The 19,144-nt window shown below is 32.0% G+C and overlaps 3 protein-coding genes across 3 annotated transcripts; all 3 read right to left on the reverse strand.

Moving 5' to 3' along the window:
- Positions 1-834: 834 nt before the first annotated feature.
- LOC121811208 (fatty acyl-CoA reductase 3-like) lies at positions 835-3,985 on the reverse strand. The gene is made up of 10 exons (XM_042212018.1): positions 3,830-3,985; positions 3,623-3,726; positions 2,956-3,158; positions 2,565-2,665; positions 2,256-2,454; positions 1,970-2,131; positions 1,758-1,839; positions 1,395-1,673; positions 1,179-1,306; positions 835-1,094 (listed from the first exon to the last, which is right to left on the reverse strand). The coding sequence occupies exons 1-10, from the start codon at positions 3,906-3,908 to the stop codon at positions 938-940; spliced, it is 1,494 nt and encodes a 497-aa protein (XP_042067952.1). The 5' UTR covers positions 3,909-3,985; the 3' UTR covers positions 835-937.
- A 3,965-nt stretch (positions 3,986-7,950) lies between these two features.
- Positions 7,951-12,303, reverse strand: LOC121810240 (fatty acyl-CoA reductase 3-like). Its single transcript, XM_042211006.1, has 10 exons — positions 12,185-12,303; positions 11,983-12,086; positions 10,890-11,092; positions 10,563-10,663; positions 9,684-9,876; positions 9,445-9,606; positions 9,153-9,234; positions 8,657-8,923; positions 8,448-8,575; positions 7,951-8,366 (listed from the first exon to the last, which is right to left on the reverse strand). The coding sequence occupies exons 1-10, from the start codon at positions 12,243-12,245 to the stop codon at positions 8,207-8,209; spliced, it is 1,461 nt and encodes a 486-aa protein (XP_042066940.1). The 5' UTR covers positions 12,246-12,303; the 3' UTR covers positions 7,951-8,206.
- A 5,199-nt stretch (positions 12,304-17,502) lies between these two features.
- Positions 17,503-18,767, reverse strand: LOC121741760 (zinc finger protein WIP3-like). The gene is made up of 2 exons (XM_042134647.1): positions 18,351-18,767; positions 17,503-17,919 (listed from the first exon to the last, which is right to left on the reverse strand). The coding sequence occupies exons 1-2, from the start codon at positions 18,765-18,767 to the stop codon at positions 17,506-17,508; spliced, it is 831 nt and encodes a 276-aa protein (XP_041990581.1). The 3' UTR covers positions 17,503-17,505.
- Positions 18,768-19,144: the final 377 nt, after the last annotated feature.

A 19,144-nucleotide genomic window follows, 5' to 3' on the forward strand; every position in this document is an offset into this window, starting at 1 on the left:
ACAGATACATAATTTTCATTTTTCAATAATTGTTTATTAGTTTCAAAATTGACAGAATCTTAATTTTAAACAAAATCTATTACTATATATTATTTAATTTAATTTAAGTTATTGACAAAGAGTCATGGGGTTAGTGTGTAATTTAGATCAAGTATATAGGTGTGATTGAAAAGTGTAAAAAGTAAGTGAGTGTATAATATTCTTTTGAGTTTGAGTTTAGTGTAAATGGTTGGAGTAAAATCAATATTTAGTGTGACATTTACACTAAAATGAGTTTGAGTTTAATATAATGATTGGAGATACTCTAATGGCCCTTTACAAAAAACAAACGGCATTTCACGATCCAAATTAGCATTAGAAATATAATAATCCAGTTTTTTTCTCAAATATCAATCAATCTTCTGTTTTTGAACAAAAAGTGTGTAATAAACATTGATTAATAGCAGATACAAAGCGTAATGACTATCATGCCATTTGTTCAAATGTTTTTTTCGTACTTATATCTTACGTACGTAGGAAATCATCAATTAATTAGTTGTTGATTAATTAAAACAAAGAGAAAGAGTAATTTATATTTAAATTGGTAAGAGAACATTGATAAGGTAGAGTTAACTGATTGGTTAAAAACTTACTCAATAGTGATATGAAGAAAAAAAAATCCCCTTTCGTAATAATCAGCTATAAAATCACATTTTTGCATAATAGTCAGCAAATTATACAACAATTTTCTTAACCGTTTCTTATACGTCTCATGTGAAGTTCAAAAATGATAATTTGGGGTGATGCCAACAATATGGATAATTAATCTCCATGTATACAATACAAGTAATATAATTCAGATTAAATGAATATATTTGCCCAAATAAAAATTAATAATAGTACAAATTCTCCAATGAGAGAGAGGAAAGGAGTGTAGATATATAATCACACATCACAGCTAGCCACCCAAGACATATTTGGCTATTCCAAGAAAATGAGTGTTCAAAAGGTAGTCATCCCACATAATGCACTTGATATCAAAATTAAACAATTCCATGTCGATATTGCTTCCTTTAATCCTCATTCGTAAATTCTCAGTGTTACTGTCATCAAAGCTGTCAATAAAAACAAAGTATTAAATTAAATAAGATTATTTTTCCCCACATAATTAGATAATTGGATTTATGAAAAATACATACATTGCTTGTGAAAACAAGTAAGGCTTGTAAAGGTCAGCTAGTCTCATTGCTTGATTGATTCTTCGTTTTGCACTAGTGTATGAACTTTCAAAAAAGTTGCAGCATATCATATTTGCCAATCCAAGCATCTGTAAAACCACTCAGATATACTTAAATATTAGCCCAATATTATTAATCTAATTAATTATTCTAAGATTATAGTAAATAAAAGCTGACCTGGACAAAGGGCAAATAGTGGAAAGAAATATACTTGTGAAAGCTATGCATTGTTTTCAGGATAACTGGAGGGGCAACTTTGATAGGCTTTCCGCAGCTATCAATCAATGGATTATTGTTTAAATAACGAAGCATAAACCACTTAAGCTCATCATATTTCACTGGATTTCGCATCGATGAACCTATTTGGTATACAATTATACCCTCTTTTTCACTAATTGGATTTGAATGTGATGCTATTACTGCAATCATGCAATTTACCACCATGTCACCTGGCACCTATAATTTAATTATGTCAACAATAATAACTATACATTTATAAATTTGGTAAAAAAAATTCTTCTAGAAATAATATTAGCTTACCAAGTCAATTGCAGAGTCTGGATCACCTGCAAAGAATTTGATATTCCCTTTACCATAAGCAACAAAGATGCTATCCAAAGTTCTGTTGGTCACCCACAAAAAATATACTACTACTATTAAATAACTTTACTCAATAACTTTTATAATAGTAAATATTTACATTTAATTTTAGAGAGATAGATGAATGAAATAAATAATGAAAATAAATGCACCTTAGACCTTCGATCCAACCAGGAAATGGGTCTTTGAAAGTACTTGTAATAATAGTGGGACGAATAATAACAACATTGCAGTTTTGGTTGAATCTCTCCAGCAGCATTTCTCCCATTGCCTTTGTAAATACGTATGTATTAGGCCAACCATGCAGCATAGCTCTGCTCATACGATTCAAAATTTAAGTTTTAATTTACAACATTAATTATATGAGTCCAAAGCATACATGATGTATATTAATTCACTATGTACAAACAAGAGAAAAATACATGGAAGTGAAAGAACCTTTCGATGCCGAAGTCCTTCATAGCTCGAGTGATTTCTCTTTCTGGCAGCTTCTGAGTTTGGAGCGACCTTAATTTTTCCCGAATTACACTCTTCTCTTCGTTGATGTCTAAATATGGTATTTTGGCGCCAGGAAGGGTTTCACCCATACAAAAAGCCTTTTCTTGCATCAATCCCACCTTAGTGCCATGCACATAAGCTACATATTCAAAATTTAATTAGAAAAATTAATGAGCATTTGTTATATATGATCTAAGTCGATAGAAATGAAATTAAAAAATTAAATATTTCAAACCCTAAATAACTAACCTGTGGAGACGTGAAGAAGCATATCTAGTTTCGAACATTTTGTGCCAAAGTCTTGAACATGCTTGGCTCCCAACGAATTTATTTCAAATGCAACATCGTACCTATATTTCAAAATACCAAAATATAAGTGTAAAGTCAACATCCAAATTTTGTTACTACTCCCTCCGTCCCGCACTACTCGCACTTATTTCCTTTTTGGGCGTCCCAAGTTACTTGCACTCTTTCCATTTCTAGTAAAAAATTTCACCTACAGCCGTCATTTTTTACTTTCCTATACACTCATTCCTTAATCTCCGAGCCGAAAAGGAAATGAGCGAGTAGCCCGGGACGGAGGGAGTATTTAATAATTTCCTTATTTAATTTGATTTAATTAGCTGAAATTATCCCACACCTCTCATCGAATTTGGTAGTTGCGGCTGAGTTGACAATAACATTAATTTCCTGCCACATTTGTTGTCGCAGCTGTGCATCAGCTATACCTAAATTTTCATAACCAACATCGCCCGATATTGGTACAACTTTTGAAGACATTATAGATTTGAAATCGTCCCCATGTTTTTCTCTAAGAACTCGAAATAGCTCCGTGCCCACGACCTATATACAAATTAAACAAATAACTAAATTTAGTTATTTTCTTAGATAATAAAGAATCAAGAAATGGCAACTTGTTACGAAGCCTAATATTGTGACGAAATTTTAGTTTTAAAATTGTGTTTGACTTAATGGAGTTTTGGAAATAGAAAACTCTATTTTCTTAATGCATAACCGATATACACTAGCTAGGTTAACAACTTTAGCATTCCAATTATATAATTATTATAAACTCAAACAAGCCGTTAACATTAATCCACGCACGATCCCATCTCCACCATCATGCTGTATATATGCATAAATTAATATTGATCACACAAAAATGAAATATTTAGTTGGAGACTCATTTTTTCTCTCCTAAGGGTAGCATGTAAGTAGATTTGAATGGAGCATTCAAACATAAAAATTACGAGGGGAGATTTATAATTACATCTATAATATTACCATGCATTGAGTTGGTTTCGTACCTCTTCTTCAAAACGTTGTTGGACAGATATTTTAGGGCTCTCTCTCATTAGAAGAAATAATTTCTTCACATTGGGTTGCAATCGAAGTATCTTCTCTAGAAATACTAAAAAAAACACCAACAAAAATAGCAAAATGAAAAACATTAATTAGAACCAGGCCAAATTAGGAACAATAACGATATATATATATATAGAGAGAGAGAGTACTCTTTGCTAAAAAGCCAGTGGAACCAGTGATTAAAATGGTCTTTCCCTCAAAATGTTGGAGAATTTTAATTTCTTCCATAGCAAAAATAGAATTGAAATGAGAAAAACTGGGAGTTGTGTGATTATGTGAACTATGGTGAGTTGATGCTACTTTATATACAGAGGCGTCTTTTAATATTTTAATGGTTAAATGAATGATTTGGTAAGCTAAATCTTGCGCCTATTTTTTTTACTTATTCTAGCTGCGAAAGTTCATATGTATACCTAACCAATAAATGCGCCAAAATCAAGATTCTTGATAAATTCGCAAGATTAGTAAGAAGGTGACCATCAGAGCTAATAGACTAAAATTTAAAGTGAAACTTCAGTAGACAAGTAATAAATAATCAAAATAACATACTGTAAATCTTAATTAAATTCATCAGAAGTTAGTTCTTTATATAGAATTTTTATACGTTACAGCACAAAGCTGGTAAATCAATTGAATTAAACTATTAGCCGTTGACTAAAAAAATAGTAGGAACCCAAAGTTGTTGTCTATTACGTTTGATTTGTGGACTTTCAAGTAACGAGTTAGATTTTGTATATTACTATCATGTATAGAATTGAACAGTACTCATTGGTATATAATTCGGTTTAAAAAATGTTGAAGATTGTGTTTGCTCTCAGTTAAAGCAGGTTTCTGTTGCATTCGATCATATTTACTTCTGTTTCTCAATTTGAGATAATCTTCCAATATTATAGAAGATGGCATACAATTTAACTGCTAAGATGTTTTTATTTTTATTTTTTAATGCGATGAAATTAAAAGTACTACACTCTTAAAAAAATTATAGGAAAGACCCATTAATCATAATTAGCATTGATATCTCTAACTTAATAGTAGTACTAGTATTTAATAATAACAGATACGATGGTTTGACACGAATGACTTCTACAAATTGATATATCCCTAATTAGAAAATGAAATTTGCATTCAGGAAAAATAGACGAATACTCACATACGCGCGAGCGTTCACACACATTTTTCTTTTTATCTTTTACTTTAACAATTATGCATTAAAATGCGTATTGTTTTAAAAATCTATATTTTTATAGAAGGGGGGAAGTATTATTAGTTAACTGCATGGATAATAAAGTAATTGAGGTTATTAATGCTTTGTTTTTTGTAGTCCACACCATGAGCCATGAGGTGTATAGCACAGGTGACCACATCTAAAGGCAACAACAATTGAGTTATTAATTCTTTGTTTTTTTGTACTCCACACAATGAGGTGTAGCACAAATGACCACATCTAAGAGCATCCACAATTGAGTTTGCAAGAGGGTGTCAAATCTCTTGCAGGTAGGTACTCACGTTGTACTTGTAAGGGACTAGGGGTTACAAACTTACAATATAACTACATACTTATAATTAAATTCAATGGACATATAGCACCTCGGCAACCTCTAATAAATTTGGTAAATTCATTAGTAACACTCTCTCTTATTCATCTTATATTTACACTACTTAATTATGAGTTCCACACTATTTTTATTCTACTTATTATTAAGAGATAAAATCTGCAATCCTTCATCTCTTAAACATGTCTTCTCTTAACTATTTATGAATTCTACTAATTCATTCTTTTCATTTTCTATTTAATTTATTTATTATGAAGTTCAATAATTTAATTAAATTACAATTTTCTTAAAAATAATATATTCACATAAAAATTAATTTTGATTAAAATTTCAAATTGATATTCTAATTAAATTTACATTAATAAAAGTATAAACTTGCTATAAGAGAAGTTATTAATTGTGAAATGTAATTAATTTTTTTTAATTTAATAAAATATTAGATTCATTAACAACTAAAATATTCAGATACAAATTAAATTTAATTAAAATTTTTAATTAAATTGATATCCAAATTAAATTCATATTATAACAAAAGTATAAGCATGCTATTTGAAAAGTACATAGAATGCAATAAAATAAGAAAAATATAATACAATTTAAAATTATAAACATAATGTTTGGTTTGGAGTTTGATACTACCTCTAAAGACTTTTCAAGACACATTGTACCACTGAATTAAGCTTTGATTGTGTTGGAATCAAACAAATATATATATAAAGTAATGCAAACTCCCTCTTGTGTGTAAAACTAATTGTCCCACATTGAAATTATAAGGAAATTTGAAAACCTATCTATAAAAAAACCATTTAATCCATATCGAAATCACAAGGAAGATTAAAGTTGAAAACCTATCTATAAAATTTTACTCAAGCAGTGCAAAACCTACTTCTCTAATGTAAAAGATTTATGCTACTACAATGAAAGCGCGCCACGTGGATGGAGTGTGTGGTAGGTTGGATCTATTATTTCCTCTCCCTCGTACGAGTCCCTACGGGGTGAGACGGGTGCAAGGCTTTCTAGCCCATGCTTTGTCTCGCCGAGACGAGACCAAGCTACGAGCTGCAGATGCCCTAAAAATCACGCTAATAATAAAAGAGGAAGTCTGGTCAAGACGCGTTGACAGTGCGAATGCATGGGAAGGGAATAATCATGCATGGGGATGACGTAGAAATAAAGGAGGGTATGGTGCGTTCGTGCAAGCAAGTTATCGTCTTAATGAAATGTCGTGTGGATCTAATATTTAGACTTCTAACGTTGATTTAATTAATTTGCAAGGCCAACAATAATGTTTCAAATTTGCAGCCCTATAAAACTGTTTGGCCCAGTGATTTAATTAATCTGTCACTTGTCATAAACCCACTGAGAATTATGGAGTAACAAAAATAGATTTGTGGTGCAAGTATTAAATGGAGTATTAATAGCAAAGATAAATATTTGGAGTAGAATCTTTAAATCTAATGAGTATTCTAATTAACAAACTATATTCGATTTCATTTTCTTACTATTATAATTTGGAGCAAATCTCGTGATGTGGTAGTTAGATAATGTTGATTCTTGCACTTCAATTAAGTTTATCAATTGGATGCCCAAAGTACTTTCAATATAGCCACGCAACTAACTGCCCCCAATTATTTTGTACTTTTTCGCAATTGGGTACATATCATAATGCAAAATCCCTGCAAAAATCTTATAGGAGAATTTGTCATCCCAACTTATTTTCATTCTTGTCTAAGATAGTTAGATATTATTTGACTAAGATAAAGAATGGTTTTACAATAATACCAAATCGAAAATGACAATCTTTTATTAAGTGGACACGACAAATCGTCTGCCGTGTGGTTTACTATAATTGCTGACAGACATATACGAATAATAATAATAATAATAATAATAATAATAATAATAATAATAATAATAATAATAATAATAATAATAATGTCATAACCTACTGATCAATAAATTCAAACTTAGGTGTTGCCCATAAAGTACCCAATTATATTATCAAGGAGTTTTTCAATTTGTGAGTGCAAATGCAAAATAAAAAGTATTTGTATAACGATAAGTTAATTACATTCAAGTACAACAAAAATTAATGAACTCCAACAACCAAAATTCAGTCTCTAGCATCTTTTGTTAACAAAATTATCAAAATGGTTTTTAGGTATTCTTGTAATCAAATTCTTTTACCACCTAAAAATCTTGAATTAGATTATGAATTGTCAGAAATGTTCTCTCTGACTCAATTTGAAGTACTCCTGAAACAAAGTATGAGTCTATGAGAGGAGAAAGAATAATCATCCTCAAGTCCAAGTTAAACTACCCATCTCATGGCGCGATGCTGGGCCTGGGCCCGGACCAATTACCCGGGCCCAACAACCAATTGACCAAACAGTGGACAGTTCAAGTTATGGCCCATGTTTCTTGACATAACCACAAAATCAGTCACGTCCTCAATTGAATTTATAAGGCAGAGAGAGAGACTTATAAATTACAAAAAAAAAATAATAATTGGAAAGAGAAAATCGGAAATGATAAAATTAAAAAATATACTCCATTTATTCACAAAAAATAGTCTCATTGGTTATGTTACGAGTTTTAATGCGAAAGTAGTAAAAGCATGAGAGAGAAATAGATAAAATGGGTAAATAGGAGAGATAAATTGAAAATAAAAACAAAGTAGACTATAGAAAGATAAATGGTGACTAATAGATTGTGAGTAACTTTCCATTTTTAATATGAGGAAGAGAGTATACGAAATCATAGAAAAATGATTTGAGTACATGAATGCAATGTAAATTCTGATCCACAACATTAAACGTGACTACTAAAAAAACATTAATTGCAATTAAAACATTGACATCACTACTATAAAAACCATGTAGTAATTAATAATGAATGAATGATATACCAAACGAAACTTGAAAAAGAACATGGAGCTTTTCACAACTAGAAAATAACAATGCAAATCGAGTATTATTTGAGCACATATTTGACTACTCCAGGAATGTGAACGTTGATGAAGTAATCTTCCCAATTTATGATTTTTGGATCAAAACAAAACGTATCACTCTCCACCTCCTCGCCTACTTGTGCCGCTGCCCTTCTTAGTTTTTCGGTGTTCATGTCGTCGAAACTGCAACCATAAAAAATGTATCACCCTCATATAAGTATTCACAGCACATTGATGTATTTATGTTTGAGAATAGGCACTTACTATCCTTTAAAGAACAAATAAGGTCCATAGAGCTCGACTAATCGCAACACGAACTTGATCTTTCTGCACATGTCCAGATACCTGGCTTGAAAGTATTGGCAGCAAGCCTTGTTCACCATTTCTAGCCCCTATTACATAATTTTTTTTAAGTAATTAAATAGATGATCAGGAGGTAATTGATTAATTAATTTAGTAATTAATTAAGAGACCTTTAAGGGTAGCAAGTAGTGAATGGCTAAGTATCTTTGGAAACTGTCCATCGAGTTCAATACTTTGACATTGCCAACTATGACAGGCTTTCCTTCCTTGTTGATCCATGGATGCTTCTTGAAATATCTTTGGCCGTAATCTTGCAGCGACGCGTATTCAAGTGGGTTCGCCACAGAGGATCCCACGTGGTAGATCGTCTCATCTGACTGGTTCGAGTGAGCAGCCATGGCCACCATCATTGCATTCACCACCATGTCTGCAGGGATCTGCAAAACCTTTATTTTTTACAATCTTTTCTTTTCTCGAAATGGCCATAACTAGACCAAGAAAACACAACATAGCTAGACCAAGAAATGTGCATGGCAAGTGTATAGATGAGTTCCTTTTCAGGCTACATTCTCAAACCTCAATCAAGTTTCAATTTTTCATTAACCCTTTTGAATGAATAGATTTAATCTTTGCAATGTAAAGAAATACAGTATAATGAGAACTCACCACATCAATGATGGTGTTGGGATTGCCCAGGAAACATGTAATTCTTCCTTTGCCATATCCAACAGCTAAGCTGTCAATTGTTCTGTAAATATGTTGCATGGCAAAATGAAATCAAAAATTTAAATCTGATTATCACCACAAAACAATACTCCACTACATAGAAGCCATATCTTGATCAGGGTTAACTGCCACAAATAGCATAACCTCACTATCTGAATGTTGCTAGTTACACTAATTAAACCCTAATTGAAAAAATATAATTAATTAGTAGAAGATAATTAAAAGTAATTACCTGATTCCTTCAGCCCAACCAGGGAAAGGTTCTTTATAAGTGCTTGTGACAATGGTAGGTCGAATTATAACGACAGGCATTTCGTCTTTCAAATGCCCCAACAACATCTCCCCCATAGCCTTAGTGAAAACATATGTATTTGGCCATCCATACTTTCTTGCTCTGTTGAAGTAGGATAAAATTTGTCAAACTACCACATAAGTAGCAATAACACTATATAAATATTTTATGAATATTACCTTTGAATTCCCAAATCCTTCATTTTGGATTTAATAATGTCGTCGGAGCAGTTTTCAGCTTTAAGGGATTTTAAAGTATCGTCGATCAACTTCTTCTCGGCGTCGACGTCTAGTCCACGTGCTCCATTAAGTGTTTCCCCCATTTTATAACCTCTTTCTAATATCAGTCCTTCCTTTTCTCCACATACATAAGCTAAAAATATAATAATAGTTTCCCGTTAACTTTTTAAAATCATAATAAGATACGTATGATACATATATACAGACATTGCAGCAAGATATATCCCTCCGCTGCCAACTGAGCTGCCCCTGCAGGCTGCGGGCTACATATATATAGACATGCATAGTAGACATGTAGTAGATGTGGAGAAATACAAATGTTGCCGAAATTCTTAATTCGAGGGTAAATTGGTTAAAAAATCATGAAGTTTGATTAAGTTTTGATCAATTATGTAACTATCAAAAATAGCTAATTATATAATAATTTTGATATTTTTTTTCTATTATCCCATTTTTTTGGATTTACAAGAAATTATATATGATTTGAAAGCCAGCATACTCTAACCTAATATTATACTCCTACTATTATTTTTTATATAAAAATCAATGCCTTTTTTCCAGTGTTGCACAAATTTGTAAAAAAGATCATGGGTTTCTTTCAATGTCACGCACAAGTTAGCCAAATACAAATAATGAGATAATTGCAAAAATAGTCAAAGCTACTATTTTTAAAAGTTGCGGTTGTCTAGAATTTGACTAAACTTTGTGATTTTTTAGACAATTTACCCTTGAACTTGATTTTGAACATAATTTACAAAACGTTTGGAAAATAACTTAATTATGTCAAAATATGGCACGCTAATGTAACAACGTACTAACCAGTTGAGACGTGAAGCAACACTTTTAACTTCTCACATCTTTTAGCGAAGTTCAATACATGCTTAGATCCCATCGTATTTATTCCAATTGAAATATCATATCTGCCACCAAATCGAAAAAAACAGGGATTACTAATAATAAAAAGATGCATAGAATAAATTAAATTAAATATATTGACTCTAATTTTGGTTATTAATTTATTACTAGTAAATTGTTAAACTGTTGATTCATTATCGAAACAATTAATTTGTGACCTATAATTAATTAAGGTAATGGAGTAGTACGTATATGGACGTTGGAAAGAAAATGATAGCTGAACTAAAATACCTTTCGTCAAAGTTGGTATTTGCAGCTAAATTGACAACGACATCAACTTCTTTAATCATTTCCTCTAGCAACAATGAGTCCTTCACGCCCAAATCCTCGCAGGTGATGTCTCCAGCCACAACTCTTATTTTTTGTGAAATTAAGGAATTTATATTACCACCATGCTTCTCTTTCAGAACCCTAAATAAATCCTTTGACATGATCTTAAATACAGAAGAAAGAAAACTAATTAGTCACGATATTGATGTGGAGTATTATTTACATGAAGGCTATTATTGTATTGGATTTCACGTCTATATGTATTAATTCATTAATCATCATCTTCAATGTATTTTATTTCCTATTCTTGATATAGTGCAAAGTTAGTAGTATATCACATAATAATATAATAGCTAACTAATTAAGCACAATAAACAATTAAACGAGAAATCGAAATACAAAAAGTTGTAGGCGAAACAATATGATCAATTATGTCGATGTACGTTGTTTTTGTCCGATTTCGGAACAATTTAATTTGTAGGAAGGAAGCCTCAGCATAGAATAATTATGACACCTAATTTATGTACGTAGCTGCCGTTTAATTGATTATTATGTACGAGACTTTGGTGGATAAGACCGGATTTACGAGATTTGGTCAAATTTTAACCCGTTCCCAAACTTTGAAAATTAGCTAGAAAAATCAAAGAGTTTTGTTCTGCTCTTAGTTATTCCATAGTGAATATTTCTATCCACGTATATGAATTATTCATATTTTTAAACATAAAAATATTATTTTCTTTATAAATGGATAATATTGTTAAATTCATCAGTGATGATGATATCCGTATGATCTTTCGGCTGCCATATAATCTTACCAGATTTTAACATAGAATAGTTGAGAACAAATTCAAATTTTATTTTTTCGGTTAGTTTTCAAAATTGCAAATCAAAATTTTGCGGAGAATTTTATTTTACAACTAAAGAGGCGTGACGGACCGGGTACGGAATATCCATGCATGTCTTTTCAATTAAGTAGATGTATATAATCCACTAAACTATGTATTCACCAAAATAATTAATTAAATAAGTTCTAATTAATTTGAGAGTTAATTACCTCAGTGTCGAAGCGTAACATAGCTGAGTTTGAGTCTCGAGCCCTCAAGAGAAGATAAAGCCTCTTTACGTTTGGTTGTACTCTCAAAATCTTCTCAATAAAAACTACACCATTGCATGTATATATCAACAATTGAAATTTTAATTTTAATTTTTAACGACTATGTAAAAATGCAAATATGCATATGAGGAAAAAATCATACTCTTAGCAAGAAAGCCAGCCGCCCCAGTTACTAGAATAGACCTTCCCTCCATGAACTCCATTGCACAACTTAGAGAGAGATTGATTATTGATAGCTAGAGAGATGTAAGAGATGTAAATATAGTACTACTATTATATTGAATAAGTTTGAGTGCACGCAATTAATCAAAGTAGATTTTTGTTGGTAAGCGTTTACATTGACTCTCTGTCTCTCTACACTATTTGTGTATAGGTAATTTTTGACCTGTTTACGTGTTTAAGCATCAACAAGGTGATTATAGTTGGTGACTACAACTAACACGTCATATATATTAAGTTATAGTAATAAAAATTATATATATCTAATTAAACTATTGATTATTGGGATGCAAACAATTTCACATCGGGGATTTGAGTAAATGTGCAAGTATATTGAGAGCTTGGTCCAAACCTCCATTAGATATGTCTTTTGAGATTTGTGTTTAAAAAAAAACATATATAAGAGCTTGATCTAAAATGGATAATATATTATGTTAATGTTGAGTTCAAGCATGCATCAACAAACCTTTATCTGAATAAGTAAAATTGTAAATAAAATATAAATATAAATATTGCTAATTAATTCGTTGGAATGAAGCAAAAAAAATTCCCCAAGACCATGAGAGCTTGATCCAAAGTAAATCCAAATAATAATATTATGGAGTACTAATATTAACAAAGAGAATAATATAATAATGTTAATTTCAGGTGCGCATGGAGTGATGGACCGAAACTTTTGAATAACTCTAGGGACTAGGAATAAATAAATGACGGGTATTTCCTTTTTTTATTTTATTAACTTGCGGTATTAGCATACGTACATAATAAGTAATCCAACATCAAAAGTTATATTGCTAATTGCTTCTACTTTACTAATAAAGAAATAGTAGTAATAAATTGATAGTTGGTGAATATATATGGATTGAGGTTAGTATAATACTGTTAAACAACCCAACAAATAGGTGCATATATGGACATCTACTTCTTTGACACTTGTAAATTGACATTTGTTGATTGAAAGTATTATTGATATTCAAGTACTGATCATAACTATTGATATACAATTCTCACACCAAATAAAATAGAATCGTAATGGGCGAGATTAATTAATATTAGTAAAAGTTCGATATAAATGACGCATTAATCGGAGGTAACATCAAAGCCTCAGGGGTCAACATACTTCGATTAACAGAGCATTTTACACATGAAAAATAATGATTATACAACTTTTTATCAGTTTAATTAACATTATAAAAAAACCGTTACACTCCATGGTTAAACCATGTACGTGGTATATATAACAAAAATTTACAATATTTTATTTTAAAAAATATATATACATACAAACACCATTTCCAGCCTAAAATGATGAAAATGTAGGTAATTATAAACAAATTCTCTCAAATCGGAATCTCCTAAACCTCTTAAGCAATATGATTATAATTATGAAAACCAAGCGGAAAAGAATTCACATAAGTTCATCATTTCTATTTAATAATCTAATTACTATATTTTTCTGTATATAATTATAATCATAACCATTTGGGTTTTTCGAGGAAGAACCTAATCAATTTCAATGATTTTGGTACGGTTTGTTATCGGTTTGGTTTTTGATCTTTTTGTTATGACGAGATGTATTGATTTAATATAAGAGCACCTACAACCGTGCTCTTGCCAGCGAGCACGGTTGAAGGCCCGACCCCACTTTTTCTGCCTGCACTCTGGCAAGAGCACAACACCCACAGCTGTGCTTTTCCGCAAGGACGGACACAATTCAATTTAAAATTCAATTAAACAAAAACATTTCCATAATATTAAAATTCATTAAAAAAACCTAAATAATATTACAAATGACAAATAAAATAAAAACGACATAATTAAAATCCTAAAAATTAAAAAGTACATAATTAAAATCCTAAAAATTAAAAATTACATAATTAAACTCCTAATAATTAAAAATTACATAATTAAAAGCTAAAAATACCCCCGTGGGAGCCCGGGGGTTATTGCCTTGGCTGGACATTGTTATGTTGTAGGAGTGGAAGAAAGATTGAGAATGGATATGGGAGAATGAAGATGAGAATGAATATGTGAGAATGAAGATGAGAATTGCGTAGTGTGGTGTGAATTTTTGGGGGGAAAAAATAAAAAAAAATTAAAAAGTGGTAAAAAACGGTAAAAAATGGATATATTTTTTTTGGGAAGTGGGAATTTTTTTTTAATTTTTAATCGGTTTTTTTAATTAAAAACCGATTTTTAATTAAAAAAATAAAAAATTCAAAGGCAACGGCTATGTCGTTGCCCAATCGCTGCGCGCCACGTCAGCTGCTCGCTGGCACGGACGTGCTCGATGCATCGAGCAGCGCCGTGCCAGCGGCGGCGGAGCTCGTCCTTGCCAGCACGCAGCGGCACGGACGGACGGACGCCGTCCGTCCACCGTTGCAGATGCTCTAATGAGATTGGGAATGGATATGAGAGAATGAAGATGAGAATGGATATGTGAGAATGAAGATGAGAATTGTGTAGTGTGAAGTGAATTTTTGGGTGTGAAAGTGGGGGTATTTATAGATGAAAATGTGTATTTTTGGGGGGAAAAAATTAAAAAGTGGTAAAAAATGGTAAAAAACAGATATATTTTTTTTGGGAAGTGGAAAAATAATTTTTTATTTTTTATCGGGTTTTTAATTAAAAAAATAAAAAAATTCAAAGGCAAACTCTTGATTAAAAATATTAGTAACATCAATTTTATTTTTTGACTCTACATACATGTATTTTTTTATTAATAAAAGAATACTCATAATTTTAAATATCGTATCGCAGTAGACTCGAACTCGAGACTTTGGACCTCGGACGTTAATCACTCTAACACTAAATACTTACACTTTACTTCAAACCAAAAAAAGGCACTTACACTATACTATTGTTGGGAGTTTAGTTGGAAGAAGAAAAAAAGAGTTAAGTTGGAAAAGTTGCGCATAGGCGTCTAAACGGCTTTACAAGTTACTACTACAACCTTAATATCATTACTACCATTGGCATTAATTGGGAGAGTTTTATAAGTTCGGAAATCGTAGTTTGTATTTGTCAATAAAAAATACTCGTAAATAAATTTATGTGTTAATACTCTTCATGAGCCCTAATTAATTGGGCTTCAATAATTGAAAACATTTACGTCCATCTCCAATACTGGGCCTAAATTTAAATACCTGGCTTTAAAGGATCCAGCAACTGGCTAGAAACCAAATAGGGCCCACCAAGATCAGATAGTTTTGAATATATTTTCATTTTCATTTATATTAAAATAAAAATCATAAAATAAACACCAATATAGGCACGCAATTCTCTCATTTTCTTATCACGTATCTCGATTCTGTATTTTAATTGGTTGTTGTAATTTGTTCTTAGTTATCGTAGGTGTTTTCAATTTTTTAGTCAGATTTATAAATTAAAAGAAGTCTACTAGGTTTTTTTTTCCATTCACCTAATACTTCCACTTCATTTATATTTTTTTCTAAGTCGTTGCAGATTTAGTTCACACTTCCACCATATCCTGTGATATTTTTATAGGACGGGAACTGAGTGTTTTTTTAAGAACGAGAATTTTGAGGGAAAGATTTCAAAAACATGAGTTAATTTACTGAAAAGTCGTTAATTTATTTCTCAAATAAAATTCGATCAACAGAAGCAAGCAAGTAGCTGATCGCCTGTGATTTAGGGAGTCATCCAATTTGGCAATTAACCTTTTCACTACTCCAACTTACCTTAATTTGCTTTCAATATTAATGGAAAAGGAAGAAAAAAAAAGGCATGATATGTTGCTCATAATTTCAACTCATCATCATTAACTTTTCTAGGTGCTTAACTTATTGACTAATTTCATTTAAATTATGCCTGTCACAATATAGAATTCACATTGCTGACTCATATGTACATTGCACCATTGCGAGTTGCATATGAACTGAGAAATACGCAGAGAAATAATAATTGCGTCTACCACTAGTTAAAACCACAAATGGAGGAAAGGGTCTTCGACCTTTTCTTTTTCCTTATATTTATTTCATTTATTTAACTGAAAAGATTGGGGGGGGGGGGGCATTTATGAAATTTTTATTGTGCTAAGCATGATTTATTATGAGAAAGTATAATCCTTTGTTATGATGAAAAATATATTATTGTGCTTTTTTCGAGCTATTGATATGTATACTTATTTATTTTTGAGACAATTAGAATTTTTTCCCCTAATTTTTTTCATATCCTAGAAAGTACAGAGGATAAATAACGATTTTCCATTCGAACCCTGGATTTAGTGGTAGGAGAAGAAGCATCTTACTAATTGAGTTGTTTTAAAGATATCAATAATGGTTCCTTCGTGATAACTCAAACTCCCAACCTATTAAATGGATATGAGAAACGTCTTACCAATTAAGTTGCGTTATACATTGTCTCAGATTATAATTCTCTCACATTGAATTAATTTATTTAGACAATACGTAAAATATAATGATAACTTTATTAGAATTCTAACGAAGTATTAATTGCATATGTTCAAAAATTTGTACGAAAAATTGAATATGTAAGTATTTCAGTATACAATAAATCACACTTCAATCATATTTCACCTGTGCTGAAGTATGATTCCTTGTTATGCGGAAGTATAATTAATTATTGTATTAAAATAAATTATTTATTGTTGCGTCGAAATATAATTCGAACTTTTGATAACGTCGTTTCGTTATCAAAATGAACTTTACCAAATGGACATATAAAGGTAATTAAACGTTTACCAAATGATAATTATGTTCTTGTATGCAAGCTATTCTGCTGAAATATTTAAAACTTATTGCTTCAAAACAATCGATATTTTGTACTATGAGACAAAAAAAATGGTTTTGAAATAAATATCACTCTTTATATTTGTACATATGTCTAGCAGTCTAGCAACGCAAGAATAGAAGCCATATATATATAACCATATCATAAAGATCAGTAGAAATAGTTTTGCACCGGATCAAATTCTCGATAAATAAACAAGTGCGAAACACGAAATACAAAAAAAAAGAGGCAAAGTTAGAACATCAACAGAGTTTGAAGCTGGCAAATTTCCTTTCATAATTAGCAAGAAAAAAATTCATCAACTTCACAACTTGTACAAGTCTTCCGATCCTTATTTGAAAATAACAAACACTAAAATAGCTGCGAATGCTCAGCAGCAAACCGTTCCCCTCATTTCGAGAATTTTTTGCTGCCGAGCACTCACACCTACGACACGACAAGATAACAGCACAACACGCATGCAGCGTATCTCTAGGCGGTGTCGTCCTCGGAGCATGTGAAGCCTTCGAGGGAAGGGTGGGGCGCGTGGCCCTTCCCGAAGGACCTAATGTGGTCCTTGAGCGACCTCTTGTGCTTGAAGTCGGAGCCGCACGTGCAGTACCAGAGTTTCCCGCAGTTCTTCTCGTGCGTGCGCCAGTCGCCCTTCACCGCGAACGACTTCCCGCACGACTTCCTGCACGCGAACGGCTTGGCCCCATGCTTCCGCTTGTAGTGCGTCTGCAGCGTGCGGAAGTCCTTCAGCGGCTTCGCGCGCTGGTGGTTCACGTTGTTCTTGCACCCCGCTGCGCAGCAGTAGCACGGAAGCCGCAGTATTGCCGCCGGCTGCGCCCCGCGCAGGGACTCCGGGCCCTTCCGAAACTCCGACCCGTGGCCCCACATGTGCATCTGAATACAAGAGGTTATGAAATTTGATGTTGATTTTTCAATATAAGGGACAGTATGATAGGATAAATAAGTGATTTATGCAATTATAATTGTTTGGACAAAATCAATGGCAATATGTCCAGATCACTGAACTTATGATAGTAGACTGCACATTATTGTCATATATTTGTTTTTGGGTCACTCACAACCAACAGACCTTAAACTAATTGGGATGAATTTGCGATTCAACAAACATGTCATCAAACTAATATGCAGTCAATGATCCTAACCCTTTGCATGCATATAAATTCTTAAAGAATCATGAATTACCATATTTTGAGATATCATAACCGTTTTCTTAAATCAATACATCATGATTTATAATCATAATCAAGATATATATGGAAATATCATGTTAATTAATAAAGTATATCCACATATAATGAGCTAACCTGCATGTTATTGTATCTATTAAATGTCTTGTTGCATATGCTGCAAGAAAACTGCATGGGACCAACAAGAATCTGTGCTGGAGTTGGGATCCAAAATCTCCTCTCACCATTCAAACTTCCATTACAAGACTTCTTCTTCACAGAATACTCATCTTCTTCGTCTTCTTCTTCTTCATTGTCATCTTCCTTGAAACCATAGCGGTTTCTCTGATCTCCATCAATTTCTCCTATATCAGGCAACCCTATGTGGAGCGCCACCGCGGCATTCTCATTCATTCTGCAGTCGTCTTCCTCTTCCTTCACCTCCTTCTCCGTAAATCTGCTAAGAAGAGGCAAACATTGGATCGTCTTTTGATCGTGACTGTGATTGTTTTGTTGTTGGTGGTAGAAGAGAGGGAACTCGAAGAAATTACTCATACTGTGAGAAAGCTTGAACCAAATATTGAATTTTATGAATCTTGGTTTCCTTCGTCTTTTTGTGAACCTTTTTTCACTTTTTATTACTTTCTTTTCGTGTGTTACATTCCTTGACTCTTATCTCCACACACGATAGAGTTGAATTCTTCGTTTTATGTTTTAATTAATCTTGTTAAACATAGCTTAATAATATAGTAATACGACGTGCATGAATAAAATAAAGGGTTAATTATGTCTAGTGTCCCAATTTTCAATATTTTTCAGAAAAATGTCCATAATCTTTAAGACTCATCTACTTTTAATTAGCTCAACAAACTGCAGTTTTTGTTCAATTAAGAAAGAAAAGAATAAACAAGGTCGAAACAAAGTGTTGAAGA

Source organism: Salvia splendens, chromosome 7 (assembly GCF_004379255.2).
Source record: "Salvia splendens isolate huo1 chromosome 7, SspV2, whole genome shotgun sequence".
In the NCBI taxonomy this organism is placed as follows: domain Eukaryota; kingdom Viridiplantae; phylum Streptophyta; class Magnoliopsida; order Lamiales; family Lamiaceae; genus Salvia; species Salvia splendens.